The 27,140-nt window shown below is 43.0% G+C and overlaps 1 protein-coding gene across 1 annotated transcript; it reads left to right on the top strand.

The window, feature by feature from the left end:
• Positions 1-216: 216 nt before the first annotated feature.
• Positions 217-26,682, top strand: LOC139459158 (uncharacterized). The gene is made up of 18 exons (XM_071240613.1): positions 217-418; positions 4,256-4,365; positions 7,187-7,301; positions 8,110-8,183; positions 9,198-9,221; positions 9,432-9,523; positions 9,982-10,035; positions 10,672-10,750; positions 11,490-11,568; positions 12,318-12,438; positions 13,658-13,740; positions 14,690-14,753; positions 16,155-16,283; positions 17,707-17,767; positions 19,982-20,096; positions 20,727-20,871; positions 21,423-21,506; positions 24,184-26,682. The coding sequence occupies exons 1-18, from the start codon at positions 294-296 to the stop codon at positions 24,322-24,324; spliced, it is 1,695 nt and encodes a 564-aa protein (XP_071096714.1). The 5' UTR covers positions 217-293; the 3' UTR covers positions 24,325-26,682.
• Positions 26,683-27,140: the final 458 nt, after the last annotated feature.

The following is a 27,140-nucleotide window of genomic DNA, read 5'->3' as shown; positions in this document are numbered from 1 at the left end:
AACGAAATATGAAGTACAAGTCTCGTGCACAATAATTAAGAAACCTAAAGCTAATGTTGACATCATATTTGACCGGAACATTGACAAAACTTAATATTGCACTACTTATAATCAAATGTAAAAATGAAAATCGAAGCGTTATATAAATGCTGGAAACATTTTGGTGGCGGTACGCATTTTAATTGGTCACAATTAAGTTGTCTCCCTTAGCAATCACCAAAACCGAAAGATGTTCCAGACATTTCGCAACTTTCTGGCTTGATGGTGTGAAACGTAATTCAGTCAACACTGAAATGGCAGGCTGTCTGCCTCAACACCAGAAGAAGTCTCAATTGAACGCCGAGTCGATGTCAGAAGTTGACAGCTTGAATACGGGGCCCCAGGATGTGGTGGATAAAATATTTGGCGATTACACTCGGTGAGTGACATTTATCAGCTGTAATTATAGATGTCACGTCTGGTGGCAGGTGTAATGACTGAGTGTTCCGCGAACATTTCAGAGTAAACCCGAGAACGGAACTCGGCTCGGAACATATTATCTGTGTTGACACACTGTCAGTGACTAAGCCCTGCGGATGGACTGTCGGTGTCAGTGTCGGTGTGTAGGCGAGTTCGTTCTGAACACATTCAACTCGTCCCCGATATACTCCATCAGAGACCTATCCAAGGGTCGTGATGGGTGATATGTTGAACTGACAACGTTTTAAAGTTTAATCTCAGCTGTTGTAATGGTTGTGCTGCTGACCTTAATGTTGTCAAAATATTGATTATCAAATTTCCCCATTGTAAAGGGACAGGACGTCGACTGTTGTGAACTAGAGCTGGGACAAGTCCAAATTTACTACCCCGGTACCCACCTCCCTATTACATTTTCAAAAAACTTGACCCAGTCCATTTTTTGTGCTCTACTTGTCCACGGACATGATAGAAAATGTATATTATCAGGCAATGGTATTTTGTAACCGCTGTTGTAGTTGTGTTAGGGTAAGGGCAGGTTAATTACCATCACTCGATCCTTATCCCTTGGATCCTTGGATCCTTGATCCTTGAATGAAAATAGTGGCAAACAGATTCTATAGTGGCTATGCATGTTCATGGGGCATTTCACCCTCCAGCATGGGAACTGGAGATTATCTCCAAGTTGGTCTCCTGACACTGGAGTGAACTGAACTGGCAGAATAAGTATAATAATTATAATTATTTTGTCAGCAAGGTCATGTGCTTCTGTCATGACAGTGATCTGTTGTTTATGTGTCGGAGAAACCATGTCTCAGAGGGATTACTAGAGATTGTAAACCCTCACATTCGGGAATGTCCCTCATGTGAGGGTTTACAATCTCTAGTAATCTCGAGGAGACATGGTTTGTCCAACTTATAAACCGATTCATCGCATAAACAATATTTTTAATCAAATAACTGTAATAAAAACTCTCAAATGTATAACCTGTATCTGAGATTAAATATCGCCTGCAGTCTTGAACTCGGTTCAATGAAACCGCTGACCTCAGCACTTGGGTTTCGAGTTGGCAAGAAATCTGCATGTGCGTCTCGTAGGCTGTTCATAGTTTTTGTTCTATCAAGGGTTTACAATGATTGTAAGCCCTCCTGCGAGGTGTTACCACAATTTCAAAAACTCCATATCGAGTTACCCAAACAGCCAGTAGGTTTATAACATTGATGGAATTTCACTGACAATGGAAGAGAGACAGCTGTGTTTTCTCCCCATTTGCTCAACTACTGTTATCATGCTTATTTAAGAATTTACTTCCAAATATTGTGGTATAAACATGAAAACCGTGTCCACACTGTAAATCTGCATTGTAGAGTTAAGGTTTACATTGGTGGAGGTATGTGTTTTCCGTTTCCTTCAAGGAAGTAATTGCTGGAGTGAAAATAAACTTTGTCAAAATTCAAATGTTACCATGGTAACTATTCATTTGATTTGAATGGTTAGGCCATTTTTGGGGTGGGGGGGGTGTTGAACAGATGTTTGGCTCAAAAATACATGTTGGCAGTTTGACAAAATATAAATGAAGAGAATCCAATTTGAAATATATTCCTCTCTATTTCCTCCTACATTTCATCATCACTCACTCACTCACTCACTTTTTATGTGAAAAGACAATGTTCAAGAATATACCATGCCTTATTTGTTTAGAGGATATTATTGGTGTTTCCTTATCAAAATGATCATCCCTTGGGCACGCAAGGAACCTACGATCGGGTATTCAATCATGGTTCGCCCAGATTATGTTTCTAGGTCTGTCAGCACCATACCCGTGCTCATGGGTTTTATTAAAGTGGTAAGGATCTGAATATTTCGTAAAAAATTGTCATGACAGATTAACTCTAGTCATATGAAAAAATCAGGTGTTGTTTAACTTCTCTTGAAAAGTACACACTTCTGTGCCTGATCTGTGTTCAGTGAACCCATGAAGATCCGCAACCCATGTTTGTCGTAAGATGCGACTAACGGCATCGGGTGGTCTGGCTCGCTGACTTGGTTGATGCATGTTGTCATATCCCGATTTGCGTGGATCGATGCTCATGATATCAATCACTGGATTCTCTGCTCCAGAATCAGTTACTTACAGACCATCTTCCCGAGGCAAGGGAGTTAACTGACTATAAAAGTCCAGTTTCCACCCTTGCCGAACTAGGCTGGTATTATGGAGTTACATTTTGGCTGGACTAACGAGTCTATGCACAGTCCAATCAAAATCGCGCTACAAAACAAAATCCTGTTCGTAAACTGTCATGCAGATTTCGGTAGATTGCAGGATTTGCAAAGCATGTGCACTGCCAATTCGGCGCCAACAGATATTATCCAAATCTGTTCATGTTTATATCCCCCCGGCGTATAATGCTGAGGGATATAGCGATCAGCCAGTCTGTCTGTCTGTCCATCCATAATCATTTCCTTTTCCAAGGCAGAACTCGAAAACAATTCAGTGTATTTGATCGAAACTTTGCAAATCTATCAGTCACATACTGAAGTTGTGCCTTTTGCTATTTAGGAATTTCAGAAATTTGTATTGGTAACAAGTTGGACTTAGGTTCTTTTAGGGTGGTGTTCGTTTCCGGAGCATAACTCAAAACCCATTCAAAACATTCTTACAAAACTTTGCATGTCTACCAGGCACATACTGAACTGGTACCTTTTGCTATTTTGGTTTTTACGTTTACATGGCAACAAGTTGGACTTAGGTTCTTTTAGGGTGGTGTTCGTTTCCGGAGCGTAACTGAAAAACTGTTCAATACTTTCTTACAAAACTTTGCATGTCTACCAGGCACATACTGAACTGGTGCATTTTGCTGTTTAGGAATTTTTATTTTTTTTATTTTTTACGTTTCCATGGCAACAAGTTGGATTTAAGTTTTAATATAGGGTGGGTTCACTTATGGAGTATAACAAATAAACTGTTAAATATTTCCTTGCCAAACATTGCATGTCTTTATATAAAGCACATACTGAACTGGTGCCATTTGATATTAAGGAGTTTTAGAAATGTTTATTGTAGAATTTTCATTGCAGCTATTTTGACATGGGCTAAGAGAAATGTTGAGTCAGTTACCTGATTTTTGGACCATAACATGTTAAAATGGGTGGGGGATATAGATGACTTCGTTGACTATATGCTTGTTTAGTTATTGTTTCTTGTAATTTGTCATTTGTTTGCATTAAAAAAAACCCACAGTAACATACTTGTTTTACTTTCCATTTCATATGGATGCAACCATGGTGGATCTTTTGTTGGTAAACAATGTATGCTTCTTAAAGAACATTCAACTCTTGATTCATTACATACAGAATTACACATTCACTTGTGGTTACTTTACAGACAGCTGCCGGGGGATATGTCATTTTTCTGATGACTCTTGTTAATCAAGGTGTTCACGTGATTTGATGCACTTCGCGGTGTAAGACCCGTTTTATAACAATATAGATATAGATAATCGATCAGATCGTCTTGACTGGGCTCAGCTATTTTGTTTGAAGCAAATGCAACTGATACGAGAGGTGGAATCTGAATGGTCCATAGGAGAGGTATGAAGGGACATTACTCGTGATAGCCACTTGTGGCGCTACGATCATGCCCAGGAATTCCAGCCAAGTTCGGCAAGGGTGGAAACTGGACTTTTAAAGTCAGTTAACAAACACTCTTGTCTAGGGAAGATGGTTACAGACACCCATCATGTAGCTGGTGTTCTGCTGAATGCCACGTTAAACAACAAACAAACAAATATGTTTCAGCGACTTATGGGAGGTGTTCAAACGGTACGACCTTGGAGAAAACAAGCTGCCGATCTCCATCCTCAGACGTGCCTTCTGTGAGCTGAACCTTTACCCTTCGCACTCTCAAGGTAGGTCAAGGTCAATGATTGTTGGCTCCAGTTGTAAGTAATACAGTAAACTACATTTATAACTATCTCGCTTACAACGAACTGATAATGCTTATAACGCTTATAATGAACAACTGTAAATCTGGAAATTAATAGTCTCCAAATTAATATGACTGCTGCCTCCTAGCCAGAAATGTGACTCAAAATCAATGTGGAATGATACATGTCCTTACCTTAATCCAATCAAACTGCAAATAGCACCGCTTATTAGTGCTGAGTAGAGCACTTCTGTAAAAACAATAAACAGTGTTGTCCTAAAAACAACATACAGTTTATATGTTTACTCTGTTGACTGGCATTAAGGAAGTTCAAAGGCAATAAAATAATTGAACCAACAGCAGTTCACTGATTGGTATGAGGAGATAAAGGTGTCAACAAGCTGGATACGAGTGGGTAGAGCTCTTGATCCTAGCAGTGATAATTCCTATTCTTTGAAAGACATTGTTATATACTTGTTACAACTGCTGCTCAATAAACCGTGTTTGTGTTTATATTCAAGTTGGTATTTCCGCTTCTCAATGTGTGCATTATTGGTGGTAGTCATTAGGAGACATAAATATGAAGTTAAATTAATGTGAGCAAAGACCACCCGCATTTTTGCATTTAATTCACGTTCACGTTAATTTCAAGATTTACAGTATTTTTGGGGTCCCAGCCATTTGCTCAATATTGTATTATATATAATTGATTTATATAACCAACATGCTTATTATGAAATAACGGATATAGAGAACACACTTTGTGGTCCCCATGTACTCTGTCCAAGACGATGTTTATGTTTATGACCAACTGTTAATCTCTGAGCTCCTCACATGTCACCAATCAGCCTGTCAAAACATCCACAGCCATACACGGCTGTTCAAAGCGGCAATAAACAATTGGAGACAAGTGATTAACGGGATTAAGTACTCACACCTTGTCCTCAATATACAATAGTAAGACAGTCTATGGGGCAGCTAGAAAACGATTCCGATCATCTGACAGTCTAAATGCTTCTGTATAACAGGTTTACAACGAACTCAAATTAGTGATCTCTTTAAGTTTGTTATAACCTTAATTTACTATATATATGCATTGTGTTACCTCCAGTTGTAGCTCTAGATGTAAGTTATCTTATAATAGCAAGTGGTTTTGTTATACCATGTTTAAGGTATTATTCATTAACATGCTCAATACCACACAATATTTTTCAATCATGTTTATATACTCCAGGATGTTGTACATTTATCAGTATTGAGTTCATATCTAGAGTACTTTGGTAATTTCACAATCATATTCCTATTCTCTTACATTCCAAACTTAAAATACACTGATAGCACACGCACAGTCACTCGTTATCAATTCCTTTGTCTTAATCACAACACAGTGTTTCATGAAGCGCTATTCGTAAATAGTCGATCATTACTGAACCCAGTACCTCCCTCATCACCACCTATTTTATGTTACACTTAAAGGTTTAAGCGGCAATCAGTGCTGATACATCAGTCATTGATCCACTGACTCATCGTCACCTCAATTATGATTCCTGTTGCTCTCTGGATTGCACAATAGTATGCCTCTTCATTTACTTGCAAAGGTATTATATAACTAACGACTGTTTACCCTTGATGTACCACAGTCTATACTACTGTAGGGGCGGTCGGGTAGCCTAGTGGTTAAAGCGTTCGCTCGTCACACCGAAGACCCGGGTTCGATTCCCGACATGGGTACAATGTGTGAAGCCCATTTCTGGTGTCCCCCGCCGTGATATTGCTGGAATATTGCTAAAAGCGGCGTAAAACCATACTCACTCACTCACTATACTACTGTATAATTATTCTACTGCTGCTTGTTCCAATTTTGTCGGGGAGATATATTGATATAGGCTCTGCCTGTTTATCAATCCCCTTTCACTGTACCAAGTGGAAATAAATATTGTTTAAAAAAACAACAACATGTAATTGAGGCAGATGATATTCCTGCAGTAATTCAACCTTTGGTTAATCAGTATCATTTGTCTGCTCTGCTAAGTTCTCCTGGAGCTCAGGAGCAAGTGATGGGGTGTGCAGCTCCTACTTGTATTACCTGGCAGAGGTACGGCCGGCGATCAGGTTTAATCATGACCTTTCATGTTCCTATACTCAGCGACCCGTGAAGAATCCGGGGTAGAATAGGTCTTCAGCAACCCATGCTTGCCATTAAAGGCGAATATGCTTGTCGTATAAGGCGACTAACGGGATCGGGTGGTCAGGCTCGCTGACTTGGTTGATGCATGTCATCGATCCCAATTGCATTGATCGATGCTCATGATATTAATCACTAGATTGTCTGGTCCAGACTCGATTATTTACAGACCGCCGTCATATAGCTGGAATATTGCTGTGTGCGGCGTTAAACAACTAACCAACCAACCAAATCCTATACTCAGCCAAACGTCCTGATATTCAGGAGAGACTGCAGTGTTAGAAATTGGCACTAGTCCTGTAGTCCTTGCCAAACTGCCCTATAGTCATGATAGTTGAGGTATCATAAAGACTAATAAAAATTTACCATTTTTTAGGGTTTTGCTGTATGTTATGTTATCACTGTAAGGATTAGTGGACTAAAAATGTTTGTTTCTACCCTTGCTGAGTATTGTGTGCACAACTCCAATTCGGGACTTGGCTGAGGTACAGCTTCTTGGTAAATAGGATTTATTTACTATTTTCATGTTTTACAAGAATCCCAATTTGACAAATACATAGATTTATGTATTTTATCTGTTTTGATAACTAATATATTTGATACATTGTGTTGCCTCCAGTTCTCGAGATGGTGCACTGTGCGGTGGAGTATGGCAGTCCCTGTGTTCCGGATCACATCACATTTGGGGAGTTCTGTGTTCTGGTCGACGAGCTTCAATATCACTATGAGAAAGGGTAGGCCTGCATTGTAGGTTGAGAAATGGTTACATGAGATGTTATATTGGCAGTGAATACATGTAGACTAACCTCTTACCCCTGTAACACAATAAGACTAACCCTCTCACCCCTGAAATACAATAAGACTAACCCTCTCACCCCTGAAACAAGGACTAACCCTCTCACCCCTGCAACACCATTAAACTAACCCTCTAACCTCTGAAACACAGACTTACCCTCTCACCCCTGTAACACAATTAAACTAACCCTCTAACCTCTGAAACACAGACTAACCCTCTCACCCCTGCAACACAATTAAACTAACCCTCTAACCTCTGAAACACAGACTTACCCTCTCACCCCTGCAACACAATTAAACTAACCCTCTAACCTCTGAAACACAGACTAACCCTCTCACCCCTGAAACACAATTAAATTAACCCTCTAACCCCTGAAGCACAGACTAACCCTCTCACCCCTGCAACACAATTAAACTAACCCTCTAACCCCTGAAGCACAGACTAACCCTCTAACCTCTGAAACACAGACTAACCCTCTCACCCCTGCAAAACAAAAAGACTAACCCTCTCACCCCTGAAACACAGACTAACCCTCTCACCCCTGCAACACAATTAAACTACCCCCCTCACCATTGTACACAAGTAGACCAATACTTCAACCCCTGCACACAAGTAGATGCATCCCTGCACACAAGTAGATGCGCCCCCCCCCACACACACACACCTGCTCATAAGTAGACTCACCCTGCACCTGGATAAAGTAATTTTCAGGTTGTATTTTTAATTCATTACGGTTTTCTTTTCAGCACTACTCTCCCCCAACCAAAGTCCATTTTGAAAAACAAACCAGATGCATATGAGATAAGAAGAAAAAGAAAAGGTAACATGCCACCGCCACCAATGTCTGTCAGTGTCAATTACTGACTCAGATAAACCTGCCCAAAATTGTGCAGACACAAAAGATAATAATATGATATACTGTGTATTCTGTTTTACACAAACCATTTTGTTTAAAAAAGATGGTACTTGTTGTTACCCTGCCTGGCCCTTGACATGGAGGGGCTAAAACAAGGACTGGTTAGTACAAGCAGATGTACACACATGCATGTTTCTTTTAAGAGCAATAATTTGGAACACAACATTGAACCACATTTCACCCCAACAGTGTCGTCACAGAAATACTGTTCATTGACTCATGACTTAAACTTTTTCGAACCGCTTCCGTTGTCTAGTGGATAGACCGTCTGTCCAGAGAAGGGGATATCTGTGGTTCAATCCCCTGGCAGAGTCATACCAAAAATGTTAAAAGATTGTTCCGTACATGTTGTCATCATTAAGGGTAAGGGGCTAAAACAAGGACTGGTCGGCTGTGTCTGAGTAGGGTATTCATGTTAAACTGGGGGTGTAGGGGTGTGGTGTGTGTGTGAGGTGAGGTGGGGTGGGGGTGGGGTGGGAGCACAGGTGGCCCAGTCGTCTAAGGCGCCATAATTGGCTGTACAGAGTTGCGTCCTTTGGCACGCCAGAAACCTATGATTGTGGGTTCGAATCGGGGTTAACCCTGATTTTGTTTCTAGGTTTGTCAGCACCTTACCCGTGCTCATGGGTTTCACTGAAGTGGTAAACTTCCGAGACCTGCATCACTTCAGGCTTTCCTCCCACATTAAGCAGACACGCCCTGATAAAACTGGAATACCGTTAAAAGAGGCATTAAACACAACTCACTCACTCACTGTTAAACTGTGGCATGGTATCTCAGTGGGCTAGCACTATAAAACCAACATAAGTCCAAACTTGAACAAGCATCCACCCCTGTGTCATCTTGTGTTCATTTTTGCGGAGGGTTGCAACTGTCCACTGTTTGTAAACTTATTTGTTTGATTCTCTTTAATTTCAGAGAGCTTACAGGCTTCTTTCCAAGGTAGGTTACAGCAGAAATTATTTCATTGGACAGTTAGATAAGTCACAATTTGTCTTGGTCAATAAGATTCTACTGTTTTTGTGTGCGCATCATTCCACGTACAGTAATTACAATGTTGGAGGAAACCCTCAAAGCAGGGTAGCTACATGACCAGCCAGACTATGATATCGAGTGTTTTGATTGGCTGTTACACCAAGTTGTTTGTTACAGTGTTTCTGGGTGGATCATGTGCTGGAGCAACATGGCGCCAGGAGAAGGCCATCCCTTATCTCAAACTTCAATCCGTGACTTTCTATAACCCTGTGAGTTGGAATATTCATTTATCTATGCCTTTCATTGATCTGTATTCATATGATTTTCAAATATATATTTATAATATACACATGCATACATGCATACCTCTATCTGTGCATACCTATAGAATACCATCAGCAACCCATGCTTGCCATAAAAGGCGATATGCTTGTCTGTGAACCCATGAAGATCCGCAACCCATGTTTGTCGTAAGAGGCGACTAACGGGATCGGGTGGTCAGGCTCGCTGACTTGGTTGATGCATGTCATCGTATCCCAATGGCGTGGATCGATGCTCATGATGTCAATCACTGGATTGTCTGGTTCAGACTCAGTTATTTACAGACCACCGTCATATAGCTGGAATATTGCTGAGTGCGGCGTTAAACAACAAACAAACATCAATGCTCTAGTTTTGAGGATGGAGTCCTTGAACTAACACATTTCCTGACTTCTTGTGTTTGCAGCAAGTAAACAGCTGGAGACCAGAGCTGATTGAGTTAGAGGACAGGGCGAAACAGGTACGTTCAGGATCATCCTCTATAATGTAGGGTATTATTTCTCCATTCTATTATGTTTTGTCGTGAGTCAAGTACAAACACAAATACAACAGTACAATATCTGGTGATGACATTGCTCGCCATCAATGTTAGATTTGAACTTATCATTAATGTGTTACTATATGGACCATGGACAAATTGTGATACCCTATTGCCCGAGCCTACCCAGGTACCCACTGTAGGTCTCAAGAGTTGGGAACAAAATGTCTGATTGGGAATTTGTTTTATCGCAGCCCTGGCAAAACTGTTTAGATACATGTATCAAATGATCAGATCATGCGTACACTGAAGTTGACTGAAGCTTTATCTTTACTCAAACATATACAAGTCAAAAGGAATGTGTGCATCGTCAGAAAGAAATGAGATCATTTGCGGCTTGTAGTGTAACCACTGAGCTTTAGTGAGTTTTTGTCATGAAATAATATATCATGTGACTAACCACAGGTCCGGGTAGTCCTATTGGTACCGGGTCCTACTCCGGACCCACCCGAGTACCCGAGTTACCCGTCCCAGCTCTATTACCCAATACTGTGTGTACCAGATGTACTCGGCAGGAATATCGTTAGAATTGATAAATTTGCAATTATTTTGTTTCAGGCAGCGCAGCTTCTGTTCTTCATGATTGACAACCAGACCAGGGCAGTAGTGTCCATGGTGGAAGTGGCGTATCTAGTCGGTAGGTGCTTCCACATGTTCATGTGTTTGTTTGTTTGTTGTTTATCGTCACACTCCGCAATATTTCTGCAAGCGAATTTTCTAATGATGACAACCACACAAAGATTATTCATAGATGGAATTCTTCCAAATGGCCCTGGGGAATTCTTTTGTCATTTGAAAGAGTGCAAGTGGGTTTCACCGAAGTGGTAAACGTCTGAGACCTGCATCAATTCAGGCTTTCCTCCCACATTAAGCTGACGTGACGCGATATAACTGGAAAATTGTTAAAAGCGGCATTAAACCCCACTCACTCACTCACTCACTCACTCACTCACTCACTCACTCACTCAGGTGAAGGTCATCCTTGTGAGACATGGCCGTGTCATTTGTTGCCAGTTGCTGTTGCATTTTTACTTGTTTACTCCTGAGGGGCGGTAGGGTAGCCTTATGGTTAAAGCGTTCACTCGTCACGCCGAAGGCCCGAGTTTGATTCCCCACATGGGTACAATGTGTGGAGCCCATTTCTGGTGTCCCCTGCCGTGATATTGCTGAAATATTGCTAAAAGTGGCATATAACCATACTCACTCAATTGTACTGTCCAGAAAAATAGTTGGATGTTAAGAAGTTGTGTTGATTAAGGTCAAGCTGTGGAAGTAAAGTTGTTGGACAGGAAGTACATTGTGGTACATAGGGGACAGGCCTGCTTCTGTTTTTCAAGTACATGCAAACACCTCTAGTTTCCTCCCAACTGTTTCAGGTTCCCGTCGCCAGGTGGTGCTGGTGTATGACGACTCGTGGGAGAAAGTGGTGCTTGATGGAGAAAGTCCCTCATCACGGTGAACCCCCGTTTTACACTGATTTCTTGAAGGGGGAGGGGGAAGACAGTTGCTTAGATGGCGCTATTCACTGTGCTCTGTTGCCTCCCTTAGGATCAGATGATGAAGGGATTGAATCTCAGATTTGACCTGATTCGGATGTTTGGTTTGTCAGCATCATACCCATACTCATGGGATTCAAAAGTGTAATTGTCTATTCAATAAATCTCATTCAAGTCATATTTTAGTTCTCGCAACCACTAAACAAATATGAGGACATCCCATTACGGGTCACGTCAGAACAGCCTTTCATCAAACCAATCAGAGCGTCTCTTACCAAAACGGGAAAGCAACCTTGAAAAGGTTTATATGGGATATTCCGAACACCAGTTACGGGTTGTATGACAGATTCTGTCATAATTGTTGTCTGTTTCTCCCTTTTATTGGATAAATATTTGAAATGTTAAAGGCTATCCTTAGCCCATGGGAAGTATACTGTCATACAATCTAGGCCATCTATTGGACATTCCAGAATTTTCTTTTTTTCAGTTTTCAAATTTTGAATCAATATTTTTCTTAAGAATGGTCTAGAATGAAAGTCGCCTGTTTGCAACCAGTGCCGTAGAAAGCTTGAGGAAGCTGCCTTCTGATTGGCTGATGTTGACTTCTCGTTAGTCATTTCACTGGTTGGTCAAAGTTTGCAAAAGGTCATTCTGACGTGATCTGTAATTGGATGTCCTCTTAATGTGCTTGTTCTGCATACATTTCAGAGAACTTGGGGACATCGTTCGAGCTCGGACAGTTTTGATGGATATTGTTGAGAGAAATGCAATACCTGTTTTCACAAACATTCACAAAGCTCTGCAGTGTACAGCCACAGGGCTCATTCAGGTGAATATTACCCATTGGGGTAGAACTTTTGGAGATTTGCTCATGTGCATTTTAGTGACTCTCAATGCTGATTGGTCACTTGAAGCCCTTATATGTCACAGTGCTTCATTGTTGTGAAAAATACCTTATGATATCATCCATTGTTCATGACATCACAAATTGATTACATTACGTCATCTGAACAGTGTTATGAAGGGACCAGTCATTTAGAGAGAAAGAATGGCCCAAGAGAGTTGAACATTGCTGTACAGTGTTATGAAGGGACCAGTCATTTAGAGAGATTGAATGGCTTAAGGGAGTTGACCATTACTGTATAGTGTTATGAAGGGACCAGTCATTTAGAGAGAATGAATGGCCCAAGAGAGTTGACCATTGCTGTATAGTGTTATGAAGGGACCAGTCATTTAGAGAGAATGAATGGCCCAAGAGAGTTGAACATTACTGTATAGTGTTATGAAGGGACCAGTCATTTAGAGAGAATGAATGGCTCAAGGGAGTTGACCATTGCTGTATAGTGTTATGAAGGGACCAGTCATTTAGAGAGAATGAATTGCTCAAGATAGTTGACTATTGTTGTACAGTGTTATGAAGGGACCAGTCAGTACCTGAGAATAAATAAACACTGGGATCTAGGAATGGGAAATGAACGAATAGATGTTTGGGGAAAGTAAGAACCCTCATTGCCAAAAATCTTTCCATTTTACCCCCCTGCACGAAGTAGAAGGGGGATATAGAAATGGGTGATGTCCATCCGTCTGTCACGTTTCGTTTCTGGAGCAGAACTCAAAAACCATGAGAGATATCTTAACCAAACTTGGCACATAGATAGGTCTAGTGGTAAACTGGTGCCTTTTGATAGTTAGGGATTTTTGTTCAATTTAATTTTCAAGTTTCCATGTCAACGACTTGGACTAAGACTGAAAAAGTCAGTAGTGATCGTTTCCGAAGCAGATCTTGAAAAACATACAATATTTCTTGCCTTTCAACCGGAAAGTATTTCATGCTTGTTCTTTGTGACTCATATGAAAATTTAATGAATGATGATGATTTATATTTATGTTTATTAAACTTTCTGAAAAACAAGGTGGGATAATGTCTAATGACATTAGATGAGTTAACTCCCTTAGACCACAACCTAGATGTATTATTTTCAGGTTTTGTGTTCTGACCTATCTTCAATACCTCAAAGAAATCAAGGAAATTAACCTTTTCTTTTCAGAATATGCGGGTCCAAGATTTAGAACTAAACCACGGAGCACAGCCAGTCAAATTCGGCCACACACAAGTTGGGGCCGCTCTGCTGTAAGTGCGTTGTTCGAGTTGACACAAGGGAAGATCTACTACTGTCATCTACATGTCAACATGTTGATGGAAGTGGCTACTATCTATATGTGGTGCTTTTGAGAGGAATGTACAACTGTTCCTTGTTGTCGGTTTCCCTGGGTTAGAATTGGTCAGGTGGTCAGATTATTGACTGGTTGATTGTAGGGCTGGGTGAGTCCCAATTTACTACCCGTACACAACCCCCTATTACCTGACACTACCCAGGTACCTGCTGCAGGTTTCAAGAGTTAGGTACATAATGTCCGATTGGGAATAGTTTGAAAGGAGCTCTGACAGAAAGTATTTAGATACGCACCCCTACACTAAAATACGATCTGATCACATATACACTGAAGTTGACTGAAGCTTTATCTTTATTCAAACCTAGAAAAATCAGAAGCTATGCGTACATTGTCTGAAAGATATGCCAAGATTAGCGACTTGTAGTGTATCCATGGAGTTCAAGGTAATTTTATCATTAAACAACATATCATGTGACTAACCACGGATCCGGATAGTCCTGTGGGTACCCAGGTTCTACTCAGTACCCAATCAGCGCAAGTACCCCGAGTTGATTGGATGTCATTGTATCCCAACAATGTGTGACGTTGCTCATATTATCAGTTAATGGCTTGTCTGTTCAAGACTTAATTATTTACAGGCCGCTGTTAAAGCTTGTATGTTCCTGTGTACTGTATTAAAGAACAATAATCTTGCTTACCGCTGTTGTAAAGTCCATAGAATATAGACAGGTAATGTGGGGATTGGATGTCACAATGATAGGCATGGAGGGAGCTAGGTATGCACTGGAAGTTTGTTGTTGCTTACAATCATCATGATCATGGTTGGTAGAGTCCAGACTGGATTACCTAATTGATTCTGTAATATATTGTAATAACTATAATATCTGTGATATCTTTGCCAACAGGAAACTGAGAGAGACTTTTAATTCCATCACTGGTAACGTCGGGGGAAAGATGACCAAAGAAGACGTAAGAATGTCTCTCTACTTTCATAAATTAACACAGCAATTGTGCAAGCACATTTTGTTGTCCAAACTCATCAGATGCATCAATACCTCGGACCTACTTTATGCTAGTTATTATTTGAATTTGATTGTATCTTAACAAAGGATTTCATCAGCTTCCTAGTGGTCCACTCAGACCCAAGGAGTTTGTGAACCAAGAGTAAATGTCTCCACTCTGAGTCTCTTCCTCCATCAGGGGGCACGGGTGGCCCAGTCGTCTAAGGCGCCGCCATTCGCTGTGCAGAGTTGCATCCCTTGGGCACGCCAGAAACCCATGATTGTGGGTTCGAATCCCGGTTCACCCCAATTATGTTTCTAGGTTTGTCAGCACCATACCCATGCTCGTGGGTTTTACTGAAGTGGTAAATGTCTGAAACCTGCATCACTATGGGCTTTCCTCCCACATTAGCTGACACGCTGTGATATGACTGGAATACTGTTAAAAGCGGCGTTAAGCCCTACTCACTCACTTACTCTTCCTCCATCATCAAGCCCAACTTCTGTTCATAGTGCATTAAATCAACTCGCACTATGAAGTTCCGGGTTATATGACGCAAGCTCACCTCCACCTTCCCGAGGCAAGTGAGCTAACTGACTATAAAAGTCCAGTTTCCACCCTTGCCGAACTAGGCTGGTATTATGAAGTTAGATTTTGGCTGGACTAACGAGTCTATGCAGAGTCCAATCAAAATCGTGCACCGAAATCGAAATCCGGTTCATAAAGTGTCATGTAGATTTCGGTCGACTGCACGATTTGCAAAGCATGTGCACCGCTAGCTCGTTGTCAACAGATATTTTCTAAATCTTTTCATGTTTTTAATCAAGGTGCTCACGTGATTTGATGCACTTCGCGATGTAAGACTCGTTTTATCACAATATAGATCTTGATTATCGATCAGATCGTCTTGACAGGGCGCCACCTTTTTGTTTGAAACAAATGCAAGTGATGCGAGAGGTGGAATCTGATTGGTCCATAGGAGAGGCATAGAAGGGACATAGCTCGTAATAGCCGCTGGTGGCGCTACGATCGAGCCCTGGAATTCCAGCCTAGTTCGGCAAGGGTGGAAAGTGGACTTTTAAAGTCAGTTAACTCCCTTGCCTCGGGAAGATGGCTCACCTCAGTGTTATTGTGGTGCATATACAGATGACCCGTAAAGAGATCCGGGGTAGAATTGGTCTTCAGCAACTGTGCTTGTCATAAGTGGCAACTAAGGGGATTGGGTTCACTGAAATGGTTAATGCATGTCGTCGTATCCAATTGAGTGGATTGAGGCTCATGATGTCAATCACAGGATATGGCTGGAATATTTCTATGTGCGGCGTTTAACAACAAGCAAATGATAATTAAGTCTGTCCTCTATTCCAGGTCAAACTGGGCTACAAATGCTATTCCGGGCTGGAACTGGACATCAAGTGGCTCTATCAGCAGCGTCCAGTCCATGACGCCTTCTCCTTCGAGGAATTCTGTTGTATAGTTACAGAGATGAAGAGAAAGGTGAAAGGAGGGGGTGTCTAGTAACCACTAATGTAACAACTCACTGTTTACGTACACTTATCTCGTGGCATATTGTTTGCTAGGCATTTCTTGGAAGTTGATTGATGACATAGCAGCCACAATTTATGGATAACATCGTCTTTAGTTTACTAAAATACAATCTCATTAAAATCAGATCTTAGTTCTCGCTGCCGTTAAACAAAGATCTGAGGACATCCCATTACGGGTCACGTCAGAACGACCTTTCGCAAACTTTGACTGGCTACTGAAATGGAAGAAGTCGACATCAGCCAATGAGAAAGCAGCTTTCTCGAGCTTTATGGGACTCGTTTCAACCTGGCGACTTTCAGACTACACTTGAAAAATTTGATGACACAGTAACTGTGTCACAGTTCTCGATAAAATTTTGAAAACTGAACAAACGAACATTCCTGAATGTCTAATATATGGTTGAGATTGTATGGAAGTGAATCCCACGTACTGTGCAATGCCTCCACCTTTCAAATGTTTATCCCACGTAAGTGAGAGGTAGACGATAATTTTGACAGAATCAGTCGTACGGGCCATAACTGTCATTCGGAATACAATGTGTTAACGTTTTCAAGGTTGCATGATTAGAAAACACATTCCGACTGTCACTTTTATGATCTGGTAAGCGACGCTTTGATTGGTCGGGTGAAAGGTCGTTCTGACGTGACCCATAATGGGATGTCCTCAGATCTTTGTTTAGCGATAGCAAGAACTAAGATCTGATTTTAATGAGATTGACTAAAATAGCGTTTGTATTTGTATGACTATGTTTACTTTATGGTGGTACACTTTCATTCCATGTGTCATAAAGTTTCACAATTTAGACATTTCACGGCCACCAGAAGGCTTAAACTGAAAGTATGGCCACCATCTCTGCCATATTGAAAAAGTCGTGTGGAGTGATTTTCAACATGGATGCTCTTTTTTAGCTTAACTGGAGGCAGCCATAAAATATATTAGTAGCATTTTGTCCAAAATGGAATGAAATATATGTAGTGGGTATCAACATATATTTCATCCGTTAGGAAGTGCATGTGATTTTCTTTATTATTGTTATTTATTCTTTATTGTTATTATTTTTTATTTATTTTTTGTTTTTACATATTCTTCTCTAACCTTATAGTATGATCTTCATGATCTAATGTTGCAAATATACCAGAGAAAATATCAGGTGAGTTACAGAGGCTTGTGGCTAATTTCAACTCCTAGTAGAGATTGATAGGATGTGCTGCAAGACTATTGTTTAGTTTATGCTTGCGTTCCTGAAGAGACAGGTGGGTCGACTTGCTTGAAATTTTCACATGGCTACAATGTGTAACGCCCGTTCTTGGTGCCCCTGTCATCATATTTGTGCTTAAAGTGATGTAAAACTATCCTCTTTCACTCTTTCCAGAAGCCGCCCCTATTCTCCAGCTTGCTCACAAGGATGCTGTCCCCAGTTTACTGGGTTCTCAGTAAGTGCCAGCAGTGCTCAGCCAGGAAGCCAGTGCTTGTCTACTAAACAGTGTCTAGTGAAATGACTAGTGGAAAAGGGTATCCTGCCTTGCTGGATAGTTCCTCTCACGGAAATTTTCCTGCCAACACCTGCCACACACACCTGCCACACACACCTACCTCACACATGCCACACACACATGCCACACACACCTGCCAACACCTGCCAAACACACACCTGCCACAAGCACCTTCCACACGCAACTGCCACACACACATGCCACACACACACATGCTAAACACACATGCAACACACTTGCCACACACATCTGCCACACGCATCTGCCAACTGCCACACACACCTACCAACACCTGCCACACACACATGCCACACGCATCTGCCACCTGCCACACACACATGCCACACACACATGCCACACACACATGCTAAACACACATGCAACACACCGGCCACACACATCTGCCACACGCATCTGCCACACACACATGCCACACACACCTACCAACACCTGCCACACACACCTGCCACACACACATGCCACACACACCTGCCACAAGCACCTTCCACACGCAACTGCAAAACACACCTGCCACATGCCCCTGCCAACACATCCCTGCGACACGCATCTGCCACACACACCTGCCACACGCACCTGCCACACACCCCTGCCACACCCACCTGCCACACGCCCCTGCCACACTCACCTGCCACACACCCCTGCCACACGCACCTGCCACACGCCCCTGCCACACGCACCTGCCAACACATCCCTGCCACACGTCCTTGCCACACAACCCTTCCACACGCCCCTGCTTGCCACACACATCTGCAAAATGCCCCTGCCACAAGCACCTGCCACACACATCTGCCACACGCCCCTGCCATACACACCTGCCACACGCACCTGCCACACGCACCTGCCACACGCCCCTGCCACACGCACCTGCCACATGCACCTGCCAGACACATCTGCAAAACGCCCCTGCCACACGCCCCTGCCAACACATCCCTGCCACACGCACCTGCCACACGACCCTGCCACACGACCTGCCAACATCCCTGCCACAGGCACCTGCCACACGCCCCTGCCATACACACCTGCCACACGCACCTGCCACACGCACCTGCCACACGCCCCTGCCACACGCCCCTGCCACATGTACCTGCCACACACACCTGCCACATGTACTTGCCACATGTACTTGCCACACACATCTGCAAAACGCCCCTGCCACACGCACCTGCCAGACACATCTGCCACACGCCCCTGCCACACGCCCCTGCCACAAGCACCTGCCACACGCCCCTGCCATACACACCTGCCACATGCACCTGCCACACGCCCCTGCCACATGTACCTGCCACACACATCTGCAAAACGCCCCTGCCACACGCACCTGCCAGACACATCTGCAAAACGTCCCTGCCACACGCCCCTGCCAACACATCCCTGCCACACGCACCTGCCACACGCCCCTGCCACACGCACCTGCCAACATCCCTGCCACAGGCACCTGCCACACGCACCTGCCACACGCCCCTGCCACAAGCACCTGCCACACGCACCTGCCACATGTCCCTGCCACAAGCACCTGCCAACACATCCCTGCCACACGCACCTGCCAGACACATCTGCAAAACGTCCCTGCCACACGCCCCTGCCAACACATCCCTGCCACACGCACCTGCCACACGCACCTGCCACACGCACCTGCCAACATCCCTGCCACAGGCACCTGCCACACGCACCTGCCAACATCCCTGCCACAGGCACCTGCCACACGCCCCTGCCACAAGCACCTGCCACACGCACCTGCCACACGCACCTGCCAACATCCCTGCCACACGCACCTGCCACACGCCCCTGCCACACACATCTGCAAAACGCACCTGGCAACACATCCCTGCCACACGTCTGCAAAACACCCCTGCCACAAGCACCAGCCACATGTACCTGCCACATATACTTGCCACACACATCTGCAAAACGCCCCTGCCACACGCACCTGCCACTCGCCCCTGCCACACACATCCACCAAACACACCTTCCACACACCCCTGCCAATATTCATGCTATTAAATATCTACACAAAATGTGAGCTGATAACATCCTGTTTCGATATCAAACTCCAATATCAACAAGAATTGGATCAAGTGTTAGTTTGTAAATGGAAGTGTCACAGCTGTGTAGAACACGTTGTGTGTGCTTCAGATCGCTACCGCCCCGAGGTGTACGAGGAAGGCACGGAGGAGGCGCGGGACGTGTACCTGGGGGGAAGCTGTGGGGAGTCCAACTGGCGTGAGGAGATTGCAGTCCCGATGTTGAAGTGAGGAAACACGTCCTTTCTCCTTTTCCCTCTTCTCCTTTTCCCACTTCCCCATTCTCTTTCTATTCTTCTGCCTTTTCTTGTATGTACCTCATTCTCATCTTCTTCCTCTTCGTCTTCCTCTGACAGGGCGGTGGGGTAGCATTAAAGGCCGGGGTCGGATTGCCCACATGGGTACAATGTGTGACGGCCATCTGGTGTCCCCTGCCCTTATATTTCTGGAATTTTGTGATGTAATACCTCACTCACTCACTCACCTACCCACTCACTCACTCACTCACTCACTCACCTACCCACTCACTCACTCACTCACTCGAGCTCTTCTTTTTTTCAACTGGTGGCACATGTGGCCCAATTGTCTGAGGCGCCGCAATTCGCTGGGTATGACAGAAACCTATGATTGTGGGTGCGAATTCCAGTTCGGCCCGATTATGTTTCTAGGTTTGTCAGCACCATACCCGTGTTCGTGGGTTTCACCGAAGTCGTAAACATCGAAAACCTCCATCACTTCGGGCTTTCCTCCCACATTAAGCTGACACGCCACGATATAACTGGAATACTCTTCCCCTTCACTGGAATGATACCAGGTAAATTATTTTTAACTGTAATAAAGTAACTATTGTCATCCAGACGCAACGGAATGTCCTATCAGGACCCACACGTGTCGGAGTGGGTGGCGAGACTCATCCCCATGCAGGTGGCGCTGCGAGAGCGATGCCGTCTGCTCCTGTACGTCTTCACACTGAACACACGAGGCCTGGCAGCTATGGTGGAGGTAAGCCACTTACAATAGAAAGCCTTGTTAGCATTATATCAACCCCATTGTGACAGGAACATGTAATACCTGCACTGGAATATAATGAACACCTCCGTGATGGGCTTCAGCTGTGAAATAAATACAACTGTTACTAGTGTACAATGTGTCGCAAAATTTTAGGTTTGCTTCAGGTAGTTTGATGTTCCTTTGTTGTTTAACGCCGCTCTCAGGAATAGACCAGACAATCCAGTGATTGACATCATGAGCATCGATCTACACAAATGGGATGCATGCATCAACCAAGTCAGCGAGTCTGACCACCCGATCCTGTTAGTCACCTCTTACGACAAACATTGTCACCTCCTACAACCCAGCAAGCAGGGGTTGCTGAAGACCATTTCTAACCCTGATCTTCATGGGTGGCTTCTTGTATCATATCAAAATCCAGTCATCTGACATTAAAGTAACAGATTTAACCAAAGGTTTGCATAAAAGAATATATATTTCACACTCAGCCAATAATCTGTATTTAATTGTTTCCGTTCTTAAGAGTAATTTTCTGTTTCCAGGCTGGCTACTACATCGGACTGGGCTGCCGCGTGGTGCTGTGTATTCAGAAGATGAAGGATGCCACAGTTATTGCTGGGGAAGAGGTGGGTGACAGTCCAGGATCTACCTCCATCTCATTCAGATCCAATCTTTGCTCTCCTCCCTCTCAGGGGCACGGGTGGCCCAGTCGCCTAAGGTGCCGCGATTCGCTGTGCAGAGTTGCGTCCCTTGGGCACGCCAGAAACCTATGATTGTGGGTTCGAATCCCGGTTCGCCCCGATTATGTTTCTAGGTTTGTCAGCACCATACCTGTGCTCTTGGGTTTCACCGAAGTGGTAAACGTCTGAAACCTGCATCACTTCGGGCTTTCCTCCCACATTAAGCTGACACGCCGTGATATAACTGGAATACTGTTAAAAGCGGCGTTAAACCCAACTCACTCACTCACTCTCTTCCCTCTCTGCTTGAAGGTCTGACAAACCCTCCTTTCCATTATGATCTGGCTTCTTTTCTTTACCACGTCCATTAATATATTTCAATCTCAACAAAACATATAGCCAGACACAGATATTCCCTTCATGGTGTACACTTCTGGTGTTGATGCTGTGACACTCAGATTTGTTTGTTTTGTTTGTTGTTTTACGCCACACTCAGCAATATTCCAGCTATATGACGGCGGTCTGTAAATAATCGAGTCTGGGCCAGACAATCCAGTGATTGATATTATGAGCATCGATCCACGCAATTGAGATCGATGACCTGCATCAACCAAGTCAGCGAACCTGACCACCCGATCCCGTTAGTCGCCTTTTACAACAAGCATAGTCGCCTTTTACGGCAAGCATGGGTTCCTGAAGACCTATTCTACCCCGGAATCTTCACGGGTCTTGACACTCAGACACAACAGGGTGTAGTGAAATAGCCACAATAATATTAATATGATAGCGAGGCCTTAATTATATTCCATTGGAACTGCCTGTTTGTGTTTGTCGACACTTGCATTAATTTGGTGAGGCATTAATTTCATGATTTACAGAAGTGTTTTTGTGAATGGTGTTGGTAAGAAGTAAGTGATAAAAAGTTTGAAACACTCTTTGTCAGATAAGTGGCAAGCCAGACAAGTCAATATTTTTTGCTCAGATCGTTGGTTTGCCAGCGAGAGTTGACTCGTTTGTTCAAAGTGATGTTGAAAACAACTCACTGACCAGGGCTGAAAACATTTCTTAAACCAAACTAGTCCTGCAGAGGAAGTCAATATTATTTTGTACTCATCCTGCAATGTTCTCACTTGCCCTATTAAATTTTGTATAGTTTTATATTCTCAGTTATTATTACTATTTACTGTAATTAACCTTTGAGCTGAAGGTATTTACGACTGACAGTACAAAATATTAAAGTCACCTGCCACCTACATTCATCTCCACCCATTCAAAGTCACTCGTCCATGTATATTTCATTTTCGCTTTTTACAGTCATACTGTTTTCTTTAAATTAATTCATTTTTTTGCCTGTTTAGTAATCAAATCATGTTTTTTTTCTTGTCAGCCCCACCATTCCCGATTAAAAAAGCCATTACCCTCACTTTGACTTTGAGAAACAAGTCGCTTTCAACAAAAATAATAAATATAATTGCATTCCTTTAAAAAATAGTTGTGAAAACCTGACTCACAAACACACTTTTGTTTATTTCTTCAACAGACAGTTGCAAAGAATGCCATCTATTTATGACATAAGTGACATGTATTTCATTATCATTACTACGAACATACGAGAAATGAATATGTATTTTGGGTTTGAAATTATCCTGCATATTTTATTGAAAACAATCAGAGATGAACTGATACGATTGATACGTGGTAGGACGAGTGTTCCTTCACTTCCTTCTGCCCCTGCACATCCTGCCTTTCGTCAATATGAACAGACGAGTGGCTTTGTTTAGCCCTGCGGACTAGGCTCACGATCACTGTATATTATCCCCCGCCACGAAGTGGAAGGTGGATATAGGAATGGGTGCCGTCCGTCCGTCACACTTCGTTTCCAGAGCAGATCTTGAAAACCGTACCATATTTCTTCACCATACTTGGCACATAGATAGATCTAGTGGTGAACTGGTGCCTTTTGATAGTTTGGGATTTTAAAAAAAAGTTATTTTTCGAGTTTCCATGGCAACGACTTTGATTTAGACTGAAAATGGAGGTAGTCCTCGTTTCCGGAGCAGATCTTGAAAAACGTACCATATTTCTTCACCAAACTTGGCACATAGATAGATCTAGTGGTGAACTGGTGCCTTTTGATAGTTTGGGATTTTAAAACAAATTATTTTTCGAGTTTCCATGGCAATGACTTTGATTTAGACTGAAAATGGCAGTTGTCCTCATTTCCGGAGCAGATCTTGTAAACCGTACCATTTTTCTTCATCATATTTTACACATTGATTGGTCTAGTGGTGAACTGGTGCCTTTGGATAGTTTTTTTGTTTTTTGAAGAGTTATTTTTCGAGTTTCCATGGCAACGACTTTGATTTAGACAGAAAATGGAGGTAGTCCTCGTTTCCGGAGCAGATCTTGAAAAACGTAGTATATTTCTTTACAAAAAGGCCCAGTGAACATAGTTCACAGGAGCTAATGCATTGCACACACCCGACATGTCATATTGGCGGGGGATGTGAGTATTTCATGCTTATTATTTTTTATCTTACCTGATGCTACACCTATAGGACTGTGTAGTGTCGGGTAAGTATAAAAACATTGCATTGAATCAGAAATGCTGATTTTCCTGCAGCTGACAAAAGGAGCGCTGTCTGACTACAATCGCGGAAGGATGTACCTGAGTGACATGGCCAGCCGAGAAGGAGTTCCTGTGTTTGACAACATCGAGGACTCAGTGCAGTGTGCCATAACCCAGCTGCAGAACACGACATAGCTCCACAGGGTTGCATCAGTGTTACCAGTATAGGGCAGGGATCAAAATGTGGAGACAACTATTTGGACGATGTTGACAAGAATGTCGAGATATTTAGCTAATGTAGCATCTCTGTGCAACATGTATTAAACCACATGCTTACCTTGCAACCCTGTGCTTGAAGTAGCCTTCAGCCTACCACACCAACCAACTACCACACCACCCAACTACCACACCAACCAACTACCACACCCACCCAATCCCTCACTACCACACCACCCAACTACCACACCCAACTAACCCCTCACTACCACACCATCCAACTACCACACCCACCCAACCCCTCACTACCACACCATTTCCCTGTTCACCTACCCAACCCCTCACTACCACTCCACCCAACTACCACATCCAACCAACCCCTCAATACCACACCCAATTCCCTGTTCACCTACCCAACCCCTCACTACCACTCCACCCAACTACCACACCCAACCAACCCCTCACTACCACACCCAATTCCCTGTTCACCTACCCAACCCCTCACTACCACACCACCCAACTACCACACCCACCCAACCCCTCACTACCACACCCAATTCCCTGTTCACCTACCCAACCCCTCACTACCACTCCACCCAACTACCACACCCAACCAACCCCTCACTACCACACCCAATTCCCTGTTCACCTACCCAACCCCTCACTACCACTCCACCCAACTACCACACCCAACCAACCCCTCACTACCACACCCAATTCCCAATTCCCCCATAAAAACCCTCCATAACCCCCAGCTCAACCCAGACAATTCTATCACCTTTATACACATGCATGGTCTAATAATTGTTCATTATACACATGCATGGTCTAATCATTGTTCACACATGCATGGTCTAATCATGTTTCATCATATGCATGCATGGTCTAATTGTTGTTCATTATATACATGCATGGTCTGATCATTTTATGATTATACACATGAATGATCTAATCGTTATTCATCATACACATGCATGGTCTAATCATTGTTGTTTATACACATGCATGGTCTAATCATTGTTCACATATGCATGGTCTAATCATTGTTCATTATAAACATGCATGATCTAATCGTTGTTCATTATACACATGAATTGTCTAATCATTTTTTCATTATACACATGAATGATCTAATCGTTGTTCATCATACACATGCATGGTCTAATCATTGTTGATTGTAGCCTGTTGTTAGAGATCACTGGTGAGTGTATGTGTATGTTGTATGACATGTGAACAGATCTGTATCCAGGCTTACACAGTGCAAACAGAGACAGCAGCATTGTCACTGCTCAAGTCTCGTCACATTGTGTAGCCTGGCTCTGAGCCGTGACATCTGTATGCTGTGATATTAGGACTGTATTTTCGTAGTACTATTTCTGTACAACTGTATTTCTGAAGCCACGATTATCCAGTGTATCAAGTTTCCATTCCATTACGATAAATACCCTGTACCCTCCACAGTTTCGCTTTAGGTCTGGTTCAAGCTGCATTATCAGTAATAGCAGTTATTTCCAATGATACCCTAACCTGAGCCACTGGGGTAAAGTCCTCATTAGCCCCAGGGCAGTCGGGTAGCCTAGTGGTTAAAGCGTTTGCTCGTCACGCCAAAGACCCAGGTTCAATTCCCGACATGGTTACAATGTGTGAAGCCCATTTCTGGTGTCCCCCGCCATGATATTGCTGCAATGTTGCTAAAAGCGGCGTAAAACCATACTCACTCATTAGCCTCCATATTTATTCATCACCAAAAGAAACATGAACCATAGAAACATAGAGAAGTGTGTACGTTAAGAAGAGATGCTTCCAATGGGTACCGATTAATGACAAAACTAACAATCTGTCAAGTGTTACCACAGAGGGTCTTTATTCTTATCACGATACGCTACACGCGACTTCCGACAGGCTAATCCTGCACGAGATAAATGGTGCATCTCGAATTTTGGATCTATGACGTCACATGTGATGCAATCATGAGCATCAGTTACCACAACATACCAGTATGTTTGTTTCTGCATCAAACCAGTATAATATCTCTTGAATATGAGCAAGTCTTCATATCTTAACCAACATGTATGGAAATCACATTTCTTTCGGCAGTGAGTATATTATACTTGGTCAGTGACATATTATGCTCCTTCATTTATTAAACAGATCGCTTCTGTGGTCATGTGGATAGAGAGTCTGCCTGGAGTTTCCGGTGTTCGATCACCGGCCACATTATACCAGTCGTACTGTATCTGAGTGGGGTATTCATGTTAAACTGCGGCATGGTATCTCAGTGGGCTAGCACAATAAAACCGGCATTATCCGGATGAGTACAAGCAGGCACACACACACACACGCACACACACGCATGCACTCATGCATGCACTCATGCATGCACTCACGTATGAATGTACATCATGTACATGCAAGTGCAACAATGTTGAACCCGAGGTAAAAACCACATACCACCTCACCTCATTTATTTAACATCTACAATGTACATCCTCTATCCTCTAACAGTAAGATGACATTCTGTGAATTGTTTGATTGGCATTCTAGACGTTATAGAGTAAAAACAAAAACCTATTTCTGGACCCTTCCTTAAAGTATAAGAATATACATCAGAACTTGCTGAATCCTATAAACGGAAAGTTGTTGTCCATTAAGTTGTACGTTTTTTTGTTCTGTAATTTAACTGAAATACATTGGAATTAGAAAGCAGACATAGAGTCAGGTTCAGTTGATGTGAAGCTGAAAAACAAGATTCTAATAAACTACACGAATCTTTCATGATTGAAACAAGAGCTGAT

Source organism: Haliotis cracherodii, unplaced genomic scaffold (genome assembly GCF_022045235.1).
Source record: "Haliotis cracherodii isolate W230 unplaced genomic scaffold, xgHalCrac1.p SCAF_13, whole genome shotgun sequence".
Classification (NCBI taxonomy): Eukaryota; Metazoa; Mollusca; class Gastropoda; order Lepetellida; family Haliotidae; genus Haliotis; species Haliotis cracherodii.
This window is presented reverse-complemented; position numbering and strand designations above follow the sequence as displayed.

Coding starts and splice junctions, on each gene's coding strand:
- LOC139459158 (XM_071240613.1), top strand. CDS start 294: ATGGCAGGCTGTCTGCCTCAACACCAGAAGAAGTCTCAATTGAACGCC. Junction 8,184..9,197: donor GATAAGAAGAAAAAGAAAAG/GTAACATGCCAC, acceptor CTTTAATTTCAG/AGAGCTTACAGGCTTCTTTC. Junction 9,222..9,431: donor CTTACAGGCTTCTTTCCAAG/GTAGGTTACAGC, acceptor TGTTTGTTACAG/TGTTTCTGGGTGGATCATGT.